Below are 20,177 nucleotides of genomic sequence, written 5' to 3'. Positions count from 1 at the left end.
ACCAGTGCCCCAGATGGAAACTCATGGGTTTGATGTCACCTCCAGTTAGGTTAATGGTATTGTAAACACTGTATCTAAACAATTAATGGTCTCTGGTGAGCACTGTTCTGTGGATACACATGAGACTTGTGCTTTCCTGCTGCTCTTCTTGGGCCATTTTATGCCCAACCCGAGAATCGAAGCAAGCGTGAATTCAGATATGCAGCTGGAGCAAATACTCATCACTTTACTCTCTTCAAGCTTCAGTTGTCGAATAAACGAGTATCTTTCTAATAGGTGCATGAACGTTGCATCGAGCAGTTGAAAACAGTTCAATAACCTTATGTACTAAAACTCACTGCTTGCACTGTGTTGCTCAAAGCTTTATATGGGGCTACATGATGGGGAAAACCTCTTTTACCCCTTTGTTGGACCACTATCTCCCTATGTTTTTGTAGACCCAAAACTTAAACATTAAAACTAATCATGTCTCTCAAGTTCCTTTTTGGTTATAGCTGTTGTCCCCTTTTGGGATTGGTTTAACTTTATTGTACTCAGAATAGCACCAGAACTGGCAATAAGTTTGGATCATAGGGCTGAAATGATTGGAACCAGTTGAGAGGAAGATAAGGAGACAAAAGTTAGAAATGAAGGTGAAGTGCATCTAGCTTTATTTGTTGGAAACATCTCTGGAAACCTGGAAAGCATCTTTAGAGGAGAGTGTCTACAGCCTGCCTATAAGAGACTTAAATGAAGCTCTGTAGAAGCCATTGAATGTTCATATTAATTACTGATACTTCCATATTTGGGTGGAACATACCTGTATGTATTCTCTGAGATTATAGATGGCAGCAGAACCCACTTTGAAAGCCAGAGATGAGGCTTCTCTTGGGGCATGGGCTGGAGGTTTTATCAAATAGAGTGTTAGGCCGGAAGTGGCCATTAGCCTTCTGAAATGAAATAAGAACAAGGTGTAGAACTAGATGAGCAATCTGGGGCCAGGGAGGTGGGAATTCAGCCCTAAGTAGATGTTTAAATTGGGAATCTTTATTTTACCAACTTGAATTTCTACCAGTTTTAATTTGAAAAAATATTTTTAACTCATGCATTAGACTTATTGGTAGTTTTTTAGAATCATGCCCTATAAACTAATTTGAGTGGTTGTTAAAGTGTTTGTAAGTTATTAAAGCTTAGATGATGAAATGCAAGTTCTGGTGACATGAAATTCTGATTTTGCTTTTTCTTATCCTATTATTGGAAAGACAAAACTGATTAGTTGAATTGACTGTGCATTAGTCAAAATGATTTATCTAGTGGACTCATGCATGTACATCCCAAATGGAATTAGCACCAGGGGTAATTGTGAGTAAGGAAACGATGGCATTTGATTTCCCACTTTCTTCCCTTTAGTACCTTTCAAACCTGAACATACTCTTTGTCTTTTACTGAAGGTTTTTACTGTTTCAAATGGCTATCAACTTTAATAAGTTCAGAGTAGTGTGTTAGCCTTCCTTTGATATTTATACTTTAACTAGAGGCCTGATGCACAAAATTTGTGCCAGGGTAGGCCTTCCTTTTCCTGGCTGCTGACACTGGCTTCCCTCTGGCACCCAGGACCCAGGCTTCCCTTGCAGTCCTGGCTTTGTCCAGAGGTGGTCTGGTCTAATTAGCATTTTATGCTTTTAATAGGGAAATCTGAATTGGTAGCCAATATTTACTGACCTTTTACTGACATTGTTTTAATTATTTTACATTTACATCTTCTTGAATATTTACACTCCTTGTTTGATGTCTTAGTATAAGCCATGTTTTATGGATATTAATAGTGAGGCTGTGCAGAAAGGCATACCAGCTTGCCTAAGATCATTCAGCTAATGAGTGGCAAAAACCTCAAAGAAATGAATTGCTTACTGAGAGAATTACTTTTGAGGTGACTGAACTGGAGTTGGATCTTTAGGCATTCTCGTCTCATAGCCTATTCAGATTTGTGAAAACATAGACATTATCTCTTAAAATCCCTTTAGTTTTCAGAGAGCATAGACAAGCAGCTTGGTAAACTGCATTACATGATATCGCCACTTGATGTCAGTATAGAACAAATTAAAAAATGTTTACACTGCAAAATGAGAAATAAATATGACTTTAAATAGTCTTAACTTTTAAAATTGTCATGGAAGCATCATAAGTTATGAGTAGATTATTATAAACATTTTTATTACATAAGTGGAATTTCCTTAAAAGGAATACTGTACTCTTTCGGAAATTTGGAGACTTTGAATCTGGGGATTTTTTTATTTGTTTGTTTTGCCTGATCTTGAATTTCATGTAAGTGGAATTATATGCAGTATGAAGTCTTATGTGTTTGAGTTCTCTTGTCCAGGATTGTGTCAATGAGATTGATTCATATTGCATTTAGTAGCAATTCATTCTTTTTATTGGTACATAGTAATCTGTTAAATGAACGAATATACTATATATTCATAAAATATACTATTTTATTGCTATATAAATATCCATTCACTATTGATGGATATTTGGGTTATTTCTAGATTTTGACTATTCTGAATAATTTTGCTATGAATATTTTGTATATACACATATTGTAAATAGTCTGGAACACTTAATTCTAAGAATGGAATTGCTGGGTTATTTGTAAATTTAGTAGATATTGCCAATCAATATATAAAACAAATTTACTTATTCATGAAAAAAGTGTAAGCATTCCAGTTGTTCCATTTCTTACTGACACTTGATATTGTCCTATTATTTTTTAAGGTGAATGATAGAAGTAAAGATCACACAAACATGTGTGCATATTCACTTTTTAGTTTTACAAAAAGAGATTCCTTTACTAGTTATGAAACACTGAATATGTTAGGGACTGTTAATTAGCAGTCCTCCATTTCATGTAAAACTGGCTTCTGGAACTTATTTTAGTCAATTAAGTGTTTTAAAAGTTCTATTTTGAGTTTCACTGATACCACTATACTGTGCATTTTCATTCTCTGTGGGACAGATGTCTTTTACTGCAGGGTAGACTTATTTTTTCAAGTGCCTACAATTCTAAAATCTAGGTAAATATTATCTTTACTCCTTATAAAGTTTGTACTTAAATCCCAGCATTATGGAGATGAGTGTTGAAACATTTTTGTAACATTAGTTTTCCTTTGGTACATAGTCACTGAAGTTTTCATGTTTATCTTTTGTTGCCTGCCAACTTTGTAATTCCTTAGTTCTTGAATTCCCTTGTAATTCTGTAGAATATGGTTCTCTGAGACCATATTCACCAGGAAGGTGAATTCTGTCAGTTGCTATTTCCCCTATGAAGTGGAATATAGGAGAGTGCATTTCCAGCAACACTGGAAAGTTTATCCAAATGATATTTTCTTAAATGTACTGAGAAATAGCAATAGTTTTTCTCTACCATTGGAGTTTGCAGACAAGGGTACATGTGGTGGCCAGTTCTCAAACCTGGGATGTGTGATGCAGCCAGGAGAGCTCATGAAGAGAGCGGATTCCTATTGCCCATGCGAGATTAGCTCACTATTTTAATTTTAGCAAATTACATCTCCTTTTTAAGCCTTGAGTTCCTCATCTAAAAAAAGGGAGGGATATCATAATATTTCCCTTTTGCTTTTTAAAAAAATTTAGTTTTTAATTTGTTTTAAAGTATGCTGAAAAAATATATATTAATTGTTTTTATAAAAAGAATTTTTTTTCTTGTTTAGACAGTGTTTGGTTAGTTATTGAGGGTTATAAGATCCATTTTGATTATTAAAAAAACAGAAAAACTTCACATCAAAGAAAAACTATTGTTGAATGACATTTAAGCAAGTAGTATTTGGGAAACAAGACAAATAGTTATCTAAAACATTTTTTTGCGTGTGTGTATGTATTTTTGTTAAGTCAGTCCAAAAGAGGTAGTCTCCCCCCAGATATAAATTAATTACTTTAGCAATTTAAATGGACACTATTTTCTGGATGAATGAACTATTTTACCTTAAATATATTCTAGTAAAACAGGATGGCATAAGGTGTAGTCAAAATTGATGAACAATTTATGTAAATTTCTCAAATTTAGATAACTTAAATAAAAAACTAAGCAATTATATAATATTTATAATTACAAAATAGATTTATTTTGGGCTTCAAAAAGAATTAGGATAATAGTGCTATGTTGTATATATTTCTGCAGTATTGATTATTATCAGTAGAAATATTTTTTGTCAAACTTGTAATTATCAAACTGTATCTATTAGAGCCCCATTCCTTTGGTATTAGTGTAAAATATGAACTTTGTATTTCTTTTTGTTCTTCATTCAAGAGATTTTTATTGAGTGCTTGCTATGTACAGTGACTTTGTGTTTGGAAGGTGCAATATTTGATCACCACAAATACTACCTCATCGGTTTGGTGGTACTTTTAAAAATATATATATTTTTATTGATTTCAGAAAGGAAAGGAGAGGAGGAGAGAAATAGAAACATCAATGATGAGAGAGAACCATTGATTGGCTGCTTCCTGCATGACCCTCACTGGGGATCAAGCCTGCAGCCTGGGCATATGCCCAGACCGGGATTGAACCATGGCCTCCTGGTTCATAGGTCATTGCTCAACCACTAAGTCACACAGGCTGGACATTTTGGTGGTTCTTGATATTGTCCTGTAAGTTAGACTATTTTTCTACTTCTCAGTTCTTATTTGGTTTGTCTTTGTTTGAAATCCTGTGAGATTTTAGGATTTCCTATTAATATTTATAGTTCTTTTATAGAATTCTTTTCTTTTTAAAAAAATATATTTTATTGATTTTTACAGAGAGGAAGGGAGAGAGCTAGAGAGCTAGAAATGTCTATGAGAGAGAAACATCGACCAGTTGCTTCTTGCACACCTCCTACCAGGGATGTGCCCGCAACCAATGTACAAGCCCTTGACCGGAATTAAACCTGGGACCTTTCAGTCCGAAGACCCACGCTCTACCACTGAGGCAAACCGGCTTCGGCCATAGAGTTCTTTTCAAATTAAAGTCTATGAATAGAATAGGAAATTCTAGCAAAAAGAAAATTAATACACCAAGAAAAGATTAAGTTAGTGTCTATATTGAACAATATGGTGGACAGTAGTACATTTATATGTAATTATAATGGAAGTCAGATTAAGGGAAATGATAATATGGAATTTGGGGGTTTCTATGTGTTGTCCTTTTTTTTTTAAAAAAAAGTATTTTGCTAGGCAGAAAATAAAAATGACTTCACTTGGAGAACATATACAGGAAAAGTAGGTTTACAATTGTTCATATGGAAAATAATACAATCTCTATATATAAAAGCCTAAGCAACAGTTCGACTGGTAGCTGTGACACACAATTACAACCAGGGGGCAGATGCCCAGTGCACAGACATGGAAACATGGAACAGACTGATAAATCTGAAAGGGAAGGAGGAATGAGGAAGGCTGGGAAGAGATTAACTAAAGATCTATATGCATACTAGAGGCCGGGTGCACAGGTCTGTGCACAGTTGGGGTCCCCTGGCCTGTGAGGATTGGGCTGAAACTGGCTCTCCGACATCTCTCAAGGGCTCCCAGATTGTGAGAGGGCACAGGCCAGGCCAATGGACCCAATGGGTACACGAATTCGTGCACTGGGCCTCTAGTATCCTATTTAATAAAAGAATGATATGCAGGTTTGTCTGCACCAACCCGAGACTCCGCCCTACCTGTGGCTGAGCACAGAAGCTCTCCCAGAGGCTGGCTTTCTCTAAGGAGGGACTTGCAGGAATCCAAAGCTTGTCTGCGCCTTTACCAAAGAGGTGTGCGCGCACGCCTGCAATCAATCTTCCAAAACTCTCCACGAACAGGACTTTTCTAAGGCGAGACTGACAGGGAACCAAAGATTGTTTGCGCCATCCCGAAACCCCGCCCTATTCAAGCAGAGTACGGAAACCCTCCTAGCTGAGACACTGCTGATCCTCACAGCCAATTGGCTTGGAGATCAACGCTTCCCAGTGATACCAACAATAAGCAAGGCTTAACAACAAGACTGCACACACAACCCACAAAGGGCTACACCAAGACTGTCCACTGCAGGTAACTGGGAAGGCTGTGCTACTTGGCTCTACCAGAACACCTAGTACACAAAGCTATTCCATCAAATCAGGGAAACAACTAAAATGCAGACAAGAAGGACACAAAGGAAGGAGATGGAGGAAAAGAAAAGATTGGACACTGAGTTCAAAACTACAGTTATAAGGTTATTCAACAATATCCTAAAAAAGGCCGATAAAATAAATGAGACCTATGAGGATATGAAAAGGGAGCAACTAGAAATAATAAGGAATCAACAAGAAATGAAGAAAACATTGTTTGAAATAAAAAATATTATACAAAGTCCTAAAAACAGACTGGAAGATCACAAGAATCAAGACAAAGATTTAGAACACGAAGAGCCAGAGGACACTCCTCTGCAGAAGGGAGAAGATAAGAGAATCCAGAAAGTTGAAGATAGTGTAAGAAACCTCTGGGACAATTTCAAGCGAACCAACATCAGAATTATGGGGATTCCAGAAGAGAGAGAGCAAGATACCGAAAAAGTACTAGAAGAAATAGTGACAGAAAACTTCCCCCACCTGGGGAAAGAAATAGACTTACAAGTCCAGGAAGCCCGCAGAACCCCAAACAAAAGGAATCCAAGGAGGACCACACCAAGACATGTCATAATTAAAATTCCAAGAGCAAAAGACAAAGAGAGAATATTAAAAGCAGCAAGAGAAAAGCAGGTTGTGACCTATAAAGGAGCACCCATAAGATTGTCAGCTGATTTCTCAACAGAAACCATGCAGGCCAGACGGGAATGGCAAGAAATATTCAAGGTGATGAATAACAAGAACCTACAGCCAAAAATAATCTACCCAGCAAAGCTATCACTCAGACTCAAAGGACAGATAAAGAGCTTCACAAATAAAAAAAAGCTAAAAGAGTTCATCACCACCAAACCAGAATTATATGAATTGCTGAAGGAGGTTATTTAGGAAGAGGAAGAAGATAAAGATAAAAATTATGATCAACAAATACGTAGCTATCAACAAGTGAATCTAAAAACCAAGGGAATTTAAAAATCTGATGAACAATATTAACTGGTGAATATAATAGAATCAGAGGTGTGGAAGGGGAGTGGACTGACGATTCTCAGGGAAAAGGGGAGTGGGGGTGCGGGAAGAGACTGAACAAAAACTGTGCACCTATGGATGAGGACAATGGGGGATGGGGAAAGGACAGAGGGTGGGGTGGGAACCTGGTGAAGGGGAGCAATTGAGGGGGGGAAGAGGATCACATTTATAATAATCTGAACAATAAAGATTTATTTTAAAAAAAAGAGTGATTGCAAATTAACCACCTCTCCGCCAAGCTCATCAGCCCATCAGAACGAGTATGCAAATCAACCCCAAGCAAGATGGCTGCGGCCACAGAGAGCAGGAGAGAGGCTTGGGTTTCCCCGGCAATAAAGGAAGCCAAGCTTTCCACACACCCTGGCCTGCCTAGGCCTCCACTCAAGGATACAAAGTGCGACCGGGTCTAAATGGGCAGTTGAACATCCCTCTAGGGGTGCCCGATTGGAGAAGGTGCAGGCTGGGCTAAAGATACTCCACTACCCTGTGCACGAATTTCGTGTACCGGGCCTCTAGTAATGTATAATATGAGAGGGCATAGTTTTAGAACCAGCATCTTTTATATATTCATTTATAACATGAATCCTGAAGCTATTCACAACAATGAAGAGTCTATATTTGAAATTTGTCATATATTTCAAAAAGTATGGTAAATGAACACAGAAAAGAAAGACATACAATGAACCAAGAAAATTTTGTGTTGAGAGGAATTGTTGCTAAATGAAAGAGGAGAGAATACCTTAAACTGCCTTTTAATTGATGATCTGTAGGAACCTTGCTAAGTCTGTCTCTCTAAATAAGAAAGGTGGACTTCCTCTTTCACAGAGGATTACTACCTGCCTTCTTAATTGGAAGGTAAACATTTTTTTTTTTTTTCCATTAGGGAATATTGCTATAGAACTGAAGATTCACTTTTATTTTGGTCATTAATTTCTGCTAATGTCTTGAGTTTTCAGGCAAATTATATTACTGGGTATATTGTGCTTTTGGACAACTATGTTCACTGTGTTCTAGGTAAAAATTTTTTCTGATAACTTTTGATTAATCTGCCAAATATACTTTTATCATTGTGGTTTTGTATTTGAGTGCCTAGAATTTCTTTGAAGTGTTAAATTTTAACATTTAAGTTAAAACAACGTGTACTAGTATATTAGTGAATTTATAGAACATCCATGAGTCTCTCCTTTATTTTTTTCCTCTTTTAAAAAATTATTTATTAGCATGCTCTTTAAAGCTAGAGTCTGAAATTATCTCTTGTCTCTTCATTTCTTATACGTAGATGTAAGGCTCACGGTAAATATGTAGAGTAGAGCCCAAGACAGATCTTACTACTAGCTTTGCTAAATTGGAGGACCCTATATATTCCTGGGGATATTATCTCTGTTCATTTGTAGTTTCAGCTTTAACCACAATTTCTCTAAGACTGTGCTTTAAACTAATAGCTTTTAAAAGTTATAGTCTTTTTCAAGTGTTTAATTAGACTTTTTATATGCTGTATAGTTTTTTAAGGTTCTTATTTATTGAGTTTCTATGAAATATCTAGCTGTATGCCAAATGAATTACTTTATTAGTTCTAACAATACTTTTTCAGGTACTTGGAGAAGGCATCCTCTTTAAGGATGAAGAAACTTGAGTATTGAAAAGGTCCAGTAGCCCTAGCTGGCTTGGCTCAGTGGCTAGACTGTCGGCCTATGGACCAAAGGGTCCCAGGTTCGATTCCAGTCAAGGGCACGTACCTCGGTTGCAGACTCCTCCTCAGGAGGCAACCTATTAATATGTTTCTCTCTGTCTTTTCTCCTCTCTCTTCCATTTTCTCAAAATCATTGGAAAAATATCCTCGGATGAGAATTAAAAAAAAAAAAGTTCAGTTACTTGACCAAGATCATTCAAATATAGGCCTGTCTCAAAGTATATACTTATAGCTTTTAAATTTTATTGTTTTTTGATCTTTCTCTAATTACAAATAATAGTATTCTCCATATAGTGCCTCTATTCATGGGAAATGAAATATTGCAAAGTAATTATCAAACCATATCAAATATATAATTACTATTTTCCTTAACTTCTCTAACTGTGTTAAGTAGTCTTGACCTATGTAGATTTAATTTGGCAGAGAAGATCTGCTTTATTTCTAAAAGGCAGAGAGAAACACAAAAATGTGGATTGACTTTTGAAAAAATATTAGGGGCTTTTGAATGTTCTAATGGTAAGAAACTGGTTAAAAAAAAAAAATCCAGACTTTTTGTATATTCATGGTCTCATGACTTTCAATGCTTTCCAATCTTAAAACCTTGTACTTCTCCCTGCGTAGAGCTCTCAGTATGTGCAGTGTGTTGCTGGGTGTCTGCAGCTGATGCTTCGGGTCAATGAGTACCGCTTTGCCTGGGTAGAAGCAGATGGGGTAAACTGGTGAGTGCTCTTTTAATTTTAACGTAGAATAACGTTTAAAAGCATCCTTGACATTTGCAAAGAAATTGATAGTATAAATCATCCAAAAGAAGTATTTAACTTTTTTTTTAATGTCTCTTTAACAGTGAACTATGCTAACCTTCAGAGAAATCAATAACTAATTACTACCAGATGGAATGTCTCTCCTTTCCCTTGCTTGGTCTGTGCTATTATAAGAGGTTAAGGACTCCTAAAAACCTTATCGTGATAGAACGAATTCCAGGTACTCAGAATAGAAAAGCATTCATAAAGGTATCTTGTGGTAAATGCAGGCAAAAATCAATAAGAAAAGGTCTTATGCAGAAAAGAGTGAATACAAGCCATTCTTTGTAATGCTATATAAGTAGTCCATTTTTTGTGGGGTCCTCATTTGCAGGTCCAGGAACTTTGAGGAACTTTTTCGGGTTTAATAAATGTATTTGTACAAAGAATACCTTAATCCCCCAAAACAAAGAAATCCTCTTTTACTACCAGAAGGCCAATCTTTTTATTCATAGTGAGATAGCTCACTTAAACCAAATACTCTTTTAAGTTAGTGAAGACATTGTTTCTCTCACATGTTGGAAAAATCTATAGAGGAAGCTAGTTCATCAACAGAAGGTTGCTTAGTGAACAAGGCTTCAGAGTACGAAAAGTTGACTGAACAATTCTGGTGCTGTGTCAGCCTAAACAGATTGTTAGAACATTTTAGGTACAGTGAGCCACCCTTATCACTTAGGAGAAGTTTTGTGTCAGTGCAGGGAACTGTCTACCATCAAGTTCCCAGAAGCCAGCCAAGGGATGCCCTTCATGCTCCAGTTTCTAGGCAGGCCTTTTTAAGGATAGCAGTCACAGGATGATGATGTTAATAAAGATAGACAAATACGATGATGTTTTCAGTCTATTTAAAAAATATATATATTTTATTGATTTTTCACAGAGAGGAAGAGAGAGGGATAGAGAGTTAGAAACATCGATGAGAGAGAATCATCGACCAGCTAGCTGCCTCCTGTACACACCCCCTGTGCCCGCAATCAAGGTACATGCCCTTGACCAGAATCGAACCTGGGACCTTCTAGTCTGCGGGCGGACACTCTGTCCACTGAGCCAAACCAGTTTCGGCCTCAGTCTATTTTTTTTAAAAAAAGGTTGCAATATTTTGCCAATACATTAGAAAGAATAATTATTTATGTCACTATTGATATTATTTTCTGAGGCAATTTCATTCTTCAATTTTCTTATAATTTTAGCTGTTAATTGTTTTTAGCCTTAATTGGGAATAAAAAATGGATATGTATCAAATATTGTCTAGGATGATGAAATAAAGTAAATCTTTAAATTATAGACAACATAAAAGCACTAATCTCCCACACTGTCTTAGATTTTAAAGACCTGTGTGGTAATAGCAAAATAAATTGAACTTTATTCTATTAAACAAAAAGTAGGTATTATTTTTTTACCCTGGCAAGAGAAAATAAAAGTCACAAAATGGCAGTCCCCCCATCCCACCCCTATAAGCATTTTTTATATAATTAAATTTGTTTATTTATTTATATTTATATTATTTATTTATTTATATTAAATTTTTAAATGTTGACATTATTGCAGGTGTCTTGCCTTTTGCCCCCTTTTGCCCACCTCTTCCCACTCCAAGATATCTTTCTGTTGTTGTATTGGTAAATGGGGTTGTTTTTTAAATTTCTCTTTCTGAGAGTTCATTATTGACGTATAAAGATGCCATTGATTTTGGGATATTGATTTTGTATTCTGCAACTTTGCTGAACTCATTTATTATATCCAGTAGTTTTTTTTGATAAGAGTCTTTAGGGTTTTCTATGTACAATATTATGTCATCTGCAGATAATGACAGTTTTACTTCCTCCTTTCCAATTTGGGTCAGCTTCTTTTAGCTTAGAGCTAGGGGTAGATTTGTGGTTGGGCCGAGGCTCCCTAAGGTCAGTATCCACCTGTCAGCTCCTCTGTGTCCCCCTTAAGGTTGCTGGTCTTCCTCCAGAGCCTTCCGAAGAGAGACTCTTTAATATTAATATCTCATAGGCTAGTCTAGCTCAGGATAGTCGGCGCCCTGCTTAAAGATCACACAGCCAGGCACTCAAAGAGGGTAAATTACTCTGTGCTTCAAAGCCAACCTCCTCATTTTCTTCCAGAGGCTCCAACCCTAATCCCCCCTAAGGAGGCTGGCTGCAGGTTTGGGTTGAGTACATCCTGCAGTGTCCTCTGCACTAGCAGGTTCAGCCCCCTTTGCTTGGGTTCCACACTTCACAGTGTGGGCCCAAATCCCAGACCTGCATCCCTCCCCCTTGCTGCTAACACAGCAGTCAGAGTCCTGAGCGAACCGCTCAGGCTGGGCTGCTAACAATGGGAGCTCTCATCCACTGGGAAGGTACGGTACCCACTCTCCCAGGAAGACAGAGTTGCCCTGGTGCCCTCTGTCCAGTGCTAAGTATTTGTTAAATTACTATGTTTATGTTTCTCTTGGGCCGTTGTGTCCTTTGCATTTCCTTAGGATGCCCTTCATGCTCCACTGTATTCAGTCAGGGCTCTTTGCCTTGAAGGAATCCCTTCCTTATTTTGGTGGAACAAGAGCTTTATTTTGCTTCATTAGGGTATTTCTTGTGGTTAATATTTGGATATAGAAGACTTCTCTTTTCAACAGAATTATATATGTTATGGACAATTTTAAACTCTTTTCAACTTCTTTGCGGTGCTCATCTTTGTTGAGCATGCCTCCTTTAAAACCTGTCTGGCTTGGTTTCAGCAACAGTGTATTATTGGCCCTGAGCACTACTTAAACCCTCTGTTCATTTAAAATTTTTCATTTTAATAGAGGTAATTCAGTATGAAGAAGTGTTAACTAGGTATACATTTGTTAAATAGGTTTCTGAAAACAAGCATATAAAAGGACTCTCAAGAGTCAGAAAGGTAGCAAATGCAGATACGCCTAAAGCTGGGGAACAAAGGTAAGAAGAGGTCGCAGTAACTAAATTTACATGTTTCAAGGAGAGGCAAATAAAGCTCCTATTTGACCTTAGGGGGAGTGGGGCGTGTACTACTCATCTGGGGCTTGTTCCCCTGAGCTCAAAGCAGAGGACTCATAGGTCAGAGACCCAGACAGTTGGTGCTGGTGTCTCTGAGGGTGAGTGGTGAGGCTTGTTCTGCCAGAGTTGTTGCTAAATGAATTCAGCTTCAGGGTGAAGAGATGCTGCTGAATATTCACAAGAATAGGAAGCCAACCGGAGACACTCCTTTCTTCCTCCATCCTGCAGTCAGCCTCTAGCACCTCCTACTGGCAGAACCAGCTGGTAAAGTCTCAGCCACAGTATCACAATGTGTAGAAGGCTTACCTTAGTAACTGGAAGAATCAGAGTGAAAAGGAAACCAGATGTTAGAGTCTTAATAAAATAAAATTGCACGATTTTACAGTTGTTGAAATATTGATATTAATATTAGATAAATACAAGGCTTAAATAACTAAAACAGAAAAGGTTCAAGGGAGAAATCATGCATGAGAAAATGAAAGGCAATTCAGCAATTTATAACTGCATTCAAATGACAGAAATGGAGAAATGGTGCAAAAATAAACCTTCCAGTAAGTTAGTAGTAATAGATTGTAAAATTAGATTTGAAATTTATTTATATTAATAGACTTTTATTTTGTAGAGCAGTTTTAGGTTGACAGAAAAATTGAAAGTGCAGAGAGTTCCCATATATACCTGTCCTTCCATAGTTTTCCCTGTTATTAACATCTTGTGTTAGTTTTCTACATTTGTTTTAATTGGTGAACCAATAATGACCTATTCTTATTAACCATGGTCCATAGTTTACTAGAGTTCATTCTTTGTGTTGTACATCCTGGTCCTTCTTCAGTGGCCTAATTTGATGGTTTCTGTTCCTTCTTGTGAGAATGAGACATTCCCTAGGGAAATTATCTTAGTGGTCTTTCTTGGTGTAACCTCTTTCATTTCCATTTAGCTTTCCAAGTTTTCATGTCAGTTAAATGGGAGGTTGAACTAGAAGCGTCTGAAGTTCTAACCCCCCCAATTCAGTGACTGGCCATGTCAAATTTAGACTTATAGTGTTTTTTTGTTTTTTTTTTTCAAGCTAATTGCTTATTTTCTTTTTGAGCTTCCTAAATATTTTTAAAGCTATACATGATCCTCTTGGTCACCCAGACTCAAAATCTTGATATAACATCTGACTTCACCAAGATGTACATCCATTGTGTCACCAATCCTGTTGATTTTAGCTTCTTTAATGTCTGTTAGATCCTTTTTACCCTTCCTCTGTTGTATTACAAGTTAGTGTTTCCTTTCTCTTTGCTTCCCTGCAGTCCTGTAACTTTTGGAGAGACTCAAGTGAAGTTGTGCTGCAAATGATCCTGAGAAGGAATCAAGCTTGCTTGTTATTGCTGGCAGAAAAGATACTGAGGACCTAATTTTGTTCCATTAGTACAAAAAGAATAGTCAATTATTTCTTCTTTCTTGTTACACTGTCATATTAAATGTCTTAATGTGTGCTCCTTTTCAGCATAATGGGAGTTTTGAGCAACAAATGTGGCTTTCAGCTCCAGTATCAAATGATTTTTTCAATATGGCTCCTGGCGTTCAGTCCTCAAATGTGTGAGCACCTGCGGCGCTATAATATCATTCCTGTCCTGTCCGATATCCTGCAAGAGTCTGTCAAAGAGAAAGTGACAAGAATCATCCTTGCAGCATTCCGCGTAAGTGGTTTGTGGCATTTTTTAATGGTGTGTGTGTGTGTGTGTGTGTGTGTGTGTGTGTGTGTGTGTGGCATTTTCACTGAGGAGTATGTTCCAGGGTTTTAGCAGGTTGGAAAAACTTACTTGTTCTTCATGTAGTTATGAAACTATGGTATCTTGGTGGACATAGAATAAAAAAAAACAACACACTGATTTGTATTTATGCCATGGGGGAATAGGACAGGTGGGAAGAAACCATTTAAATGGATGAAATGTATGAGTTATATAATGCTTGTAAGAAAATGTAATTGCATTGAATTTACAATAGATAGGGGAAATCCCTTTTTGAAAATACATAACACATAGATATAGACAACAGTATGGTGATTGCCTAGCCAGAGAGAGAGGGGTGTGGGAGGTAGAAAAGGGTGAAGGGGGAATAAAGGAGAACATAAAGAGACTTGACTTTGGGCAATGGATGCCTGGTGCAGCGTGCAGATGTCTTGTTGAGTTGTACACTCAGTGTCACCTCAATAACCTCAATAAAAAAAGGAAGTCTTTTTTGGTTGTTGTTACAGTGTTTTCCAAGAGACTATGATTGAGGTTTTTCTCTTATGGGACACTTATTGTGGTATGGAATTGCATTTCAGGTTTTGGATCTGCCGACTAGCAATATTTCTGAGGCAACTATAAAATATGTGGTAGACATGCAAATCCAAGCTATTGCTTTGGAATCTGCTTTTAACTAATATCCCTAACATCTTCCTCATTTTTCTAAGCATGTAGAAATAAATATATAAATAGGTGTGTAATTTTGTTTTGTATTTAAAAATAAAACTGTCATCTTATGATAAATACTATTCTGTAGCTTTACTCTTAACAATATCTAATGATACATTTTTAGTTTTATATGTGTAGATTTCAGTCTTCTTTTTAATGGCTATATTCTGCTGTGTTGATATAAAGCAGTTTATTTAACCAGTGTTCTGTTGATGGGCATGTAGAATTTTTCTACATATGTTTGCCCGATTTGATCAGGATTTCTGTTGGATACAGTTCTAGAGATAGAATTGCTGAGCCAAACAGTATACTTTTCTAATATTAAATCACATTTTAAAAATGTGCAAATTTACATTTAAAAACAAAAAAATCATAGGAGAACAACTAGGGACTTTGCCTGAATGTCAACACTTTTCTGACAATTGTTCAAGCAAGAGAGTTCCTTATTGCTGACCTTTCTGCACCTGTCAGTTGATAGGAGTGGGGGAGAGAAGGGAAGGTGACTGACTGGAAACTAGAGAAACAGTCTTAGTATCTTAAGTGATCTTGGTGGCCAGTGAATGGAGCAGGCTGTGAGAAAGGATTGTGATGGATTTAATTATAAATGTGTTCAGTGTTTGAGACTTATATGGGTCAATTGTTTAAAATGTTTAGTAAGCTAAATAAGTAAGCAAGGAGTCAGAAATACATTCCTGATGCTTAGGAAAGAAGTAAGGACCTGCGATACAGTTATCCACTTAAAGGTGACAGTTAACCTGTCAGTAGGAGGAGGAGGAGAAAGGGTGTAAAAGGAAGTGCAGAGGTCTGAGAATATCACATAACAGATTACATAGCTTCTTATTATATCTTTGTCTAACCCAGAACTTTTTAGAAAAATCAACTGAAAGAGAAACTCGCCAAGAATATGCTTTGGCTATGATCCAGTGCAAAGTTCTCAAACAGTTAGAGAACTTGGAACAGCAAAAGTACGATGACGAAGACATCAGCGAAGATATAAAATTTCTTTTGGAAAAACTTGGGGAGAGTGTTCAGGATCTTAGGTATGTTATTTTTAATTCTCACAGATTGGGTATATTGGGTTTTGTCTTACTTGGTTAGTATTTTAAGGAAATTTAAATTTGTTGCAAAAGATTTCACTGAGATATTATGTCTTCTATTAAATATTTGGAGAATATGGAAAAACTGGCTCATCACCATGGTGACAGTTGGTCAGAGCTGTGTGTTATTTCTTCTCTTTGGGGAGAGTTCCATCATTTTCTTTTTAAAGTTGGTCTGACTGTACTACTTCAGGTAGTTAGCACTATCATGGAAACCTTGAAGAATATCTCCCTGGTTTAAATTTTTTAAAGCAGTGATGCTTGTTAATTTTTGGAATACTTTTGTCCACATATGGAAAGCATATTTTTCCTGCTTTTCTCAAGTTCCTACATATATGGTGCTGGGGGAGTGCACTGACCACCATGGGGCAGCTCCTGCATTGAGCATCTGCCCCCTGGTGGTCAGTGCGCATCATAGTGACCGGTCGACTGGTTGTTTGGTCACTTAGCCTTTTATATATATAGAAGATATATTAGGGTAGGGATTTTGAAAGCTAGTGCTCCTTTTAATATCTCATGATGAGCATTCAAATTTACAGTACTAGACCTAAGTATTCTGAATAAATTTCACATGATTTATAAAGTTTATTTAAGCTCCTTAAACTTTGTTTAGTGGAATTTTGTTAATTTACAAAGGATGGTTAGTCTTTGTAGTTAAATCATTAATGAAGATGTTATTGTGCTTAATTTGGAGGATCATTGAGATTTGTATAAACTCTGAATTTTTAAAAAATTTTTTATAGCTCCTTTGATGAATACAGTTCAGAACTTAAATCTGGAAGATTGGAATGGAGTCCTGTGCACAAATCTGAGAAATTTTGGAGAGAAAATGCTGTAAGGTTAAATGAAAAGAATTATGAACTTTTGAAGTAAGTTTTAAATTCCAGTTTATACTCTAATATCTGTTCTATATCTTCACAGACATGTTTCTGTTAGTCTAGATTTAGATATTCTATGGTTTTAATTTAGATTTTCTTGCTTATTAATGTGGTTGAATACCTTTTCATATACTTATTGGGAGTTTATATATTTTTTTTTTCTAGGAGAAGTACCTCAAGTATTTTTTTTTCTTCATTTTATAGGAATTCTATATATATTATGAATTTGTGTTTTTTTATATATATGTATATATACATATATAATATATTCATCACAACTATTTTTTCCTACTTTGTCACATACTATTTCACTCTTTAGTTTTAATGTAGCTCAATTTATTAACATTTTTCTTAACGGCTAGTGATTTTTTGTGTCCTGTTTAAGATGCTTTTGCATACCCAAGGTCATGAAGATATATTTCTGTGTTATCTGATAGAAGCTTTGTTGTTTAACCCCTCATATTTAGATCTCCATTTCATATGGAATTGCTTTCTGAGTAAAGTATAAAGTAGGGGTCAAGATTCACTGTTTTCATTACAGGGATATCTGATTGATCCAGCACTTTTTATTGAAAGTAACATTTTCCCCACAGCTTTGAGGGTTCCCTTTCTTGTAATAAGATGTGCAAGTGTTTGCCTCCCCCCAACTTTCTTTTTTATTGAGATACTAGGGGCCCAGTGCATGAGTTTGTGCACCTTGAAGGAAACTGTGGGCCTTGAGGCTGTGGTGGGCACAGGGGTTTGCGGTGGGCACAGGGGTTTGCGGTGGGCACAGGGGTTTGCGGTGGGCACAGGGGCAGGTTTTAGCCTATTCTTCATGCCACCACCCGGTCCCTCCCACCACGGCCCCCTGGGTTCCCTGTCTGCCAGCAGCCCTGCTCCTGCTGCCACCGCTCCCACGCACTCATGGCACCGGCCCCGTTCGCACCCGCTGACAGCATGGAGCAATTGGAGCCAACGACAGCAGAGGGTGTGAGCAGGGCCAGTGCTATCAGCTGGTGCCAGCAGCACCTGTTGCCCCAATCACCCCTAAGGACTAGGGGGAGGTAGAGAAGCCCCCAGGGACAATCAGAGCAGGTCTCCGCCCATCCTCCACACCCCCACTCAGCCCCTGGGGCTGAGATAAGCCCCCAGGGACAATCAGAGCCAGCAGCTGCTGCTCGCACCCGCTGATGGCACTGTGCGATCAAGACTGGCTCTGGGCACCAGCAGTAAGTGTGAGTGGTGGCTCATGCAGCGGGTGCAACTGGGTCTAGCGCTGGCAGTAGAAGCAAGTGTCAAGCACAACTGCGGGGGGCAGAAGCAAAGAATTTTCAGTAACCACCAGAGGCTTGCCCCAATGGTAACGATTGGCCCCCTGCCTTGGTCTGGTGCCCCTACTCACTTGCTCCACCATTCCGCTGTTCCCGACACCCGCTATGTTCCGTGCACCCCCCTGATGGTCAGCACCCATCATAGTGACCTGTTGTTTGGTTGGTCCGCTGTTCGGTCTATTTGCATGTTAGGGTTTTATATATATATATAGATGTTATATACCACACAATTCACTCATTTAAAATATAAAAATCAGTAGTTTTTAGTATATTCACAATGTATGTAATCATTAACACAGTCAATTTTAGAACATTTTCATCACTTCAAAAGAAACCTCGTATTCTTTAGCTATACCCTCTCTATTAACCCATCCACTCAACCCTAAACAACCACTCATTTATTGTACTTTCTGTTTCTATGGATGTGCATATTATGAGTATTTCTGTTGTTTAGACTTTGTTTTCTGTGAATTACTCCAAATAATATATTTCTACTTAAAGTGTGGCAAGCCAAAGTGGGTGGTAGATGTTGGAGGAGTGATGGAACATAAGCAGAGGGAATTATCCTTTCAGCATGCCACTTTGAGTTTTTAACAGCAAAATGAGCTCAAATGCAAGGAGCTTTTTACAAAGTGTTATTGAAGCACTACATGCATTTTTGTTATGACAAAGTTAAAGGGCCTTTTGAAGTGCATGTTTTGTTTTCTAACATTAGGTTTTTCATTTATATGGCCTTCTTAAATTACTTCCTTTACCTTTGTATAACCCTTTGTGATTTTTCTGAATAACCAGAAACAATGGCATGTGGCACTATACTTTTATTCTATGCTAATGTGATGAGAAATTTGAAGTAGTTGCTTATCTTTAGTTTTCATTCTCTTAAATTATCTGCAAGGGGATGATTGACAGGCGGGGCATACTCAGGATGCCCTTCAAAGGAGCTGATAAAATAGGTACAGGTGGAATCTTTTATTTTATTCTGATATTAAAAAAACATAATACTTGTTATCTGTGGAGAACTGCACTTATGTCAAGCTCTAACCTATTTTTCAGGTAATTCCAAACTTAGTATGTGATATAAGTTCGTTTTTGCCTTTATCACTCTTGAGTATAATAGTTTTTAGAAAATACTTTCTAATCTTTTATGCTATAATTTTGAAATAAGTATGTAATTTGAATAAGGAAATATTCTGAAATACAAGAAACCATGCAGTTTATAATTTAAACATTTTTTTTTTTATTGTTGAGAATATTACAGAGGTCCCCTCAATTTTTTCCCCATTATCCCCCTCCACCCGGTTATCACCCCAGCCCAGCCCAGGCCTTCACCACCCTATTGTCTGTGTCCATAGGTAATGCATAGAAATTCTTTGGTTAATCTCTTCCCGCCCCTCCTGCCCCACTTTCCTCTGAGATAAATCAGTCTGTTCCATATTTCCATGCCTCTGGTTCTATTTTATTCATCAGTTTATTTAGTTCATTAGATTCCTTGTTTATTTTGATTTTTAGATTCAATTGTTGATAGATGTGTATTTATTACCATTTTATTGTTCATATTTTTAAAAATATATTTTTATTGATTTCAGAGAGGGAGGGAGGGAGGGAGGGAGGGAGGGAGGGAAAGAGAGAGAGAGAGAGAGAGAGAGAGAGAGAAAAACAGCAATGATGAGAGAGATGATGCCTCCTGTATGCCCCACACTGGGTATCAGGCCCACAACCTTGGCATGTGCCCTGACCAGGAATCGAACCATGACTTCCTGGTTTATAAGTCCATACTCAACCACTGAACCATGCCAGCCAGGCATGTTCATATTTTTTTATTC

The 20,177-nt window shown here is 37.4% G+C and overlaps 1 protein-coding gene across 8 annotated transcripts in view; it reads left to right on the top strand.

The window, feature by feature from the left end:
- ATP6V1H (ATPase H+ transporting V1 subunit H) overlaps positions 1 to 20,177 on the top strand; it is a 60,373-nt gene that overhangs the window by 18,475 nt on the left and 21,721 nt on the right. For 6 of the 8 annotated variants that reach the window (XM_045581408.1, XM_045581406.1, XM_045581405.1 and 3 more), the window contains 4 exons: positions 9,454 to 9,551; positions 14,115 to 14,307; positions 15,928 to 16,106; positions 16,907 to 17,032. In XM_045581408.1, the coding sequence (XP_045437364.1) occupies positions 9,454 to 9,551; positions 14,115 to 14,307; positions 15,928 to 16,106; positions 16,907 to 17,032 (596 nt within the window). The remainder of the gene's footprint in view (positions 1 to 9,453; positions 9,552 to 14,114; positions 14,308 to 15,927; positions 16,107 to 16,906; positions 17,033 to 20,177) is intronic. The other 2 variants (XM_045581409.1, XM_045581407.1) reach the window with 1 other exon arrangement.

This window comes from Pipistrellus kuhlii, unplaced genomic scaffold (genome assembly GCF_014108245.1).
Source record: "Pipistrellus kuhlii isolate mPipKuh1 unplaced genomic scaffold, mPipKuh1.p scaffold_m20_p_14, whole genome shotgun sequence".
In the NCBI taxonomy this organism is placed as follows: domain Eukaryota; kingdom Metazoa; phylum Chordata; class Mammalia; order Chiroptera; family Vespertilionidae; genus Pipistrellus; species Pipistrellus kuhlii.
This window is presented reverse-complemented; position numbering and strand designations above follow the sequence as displayed.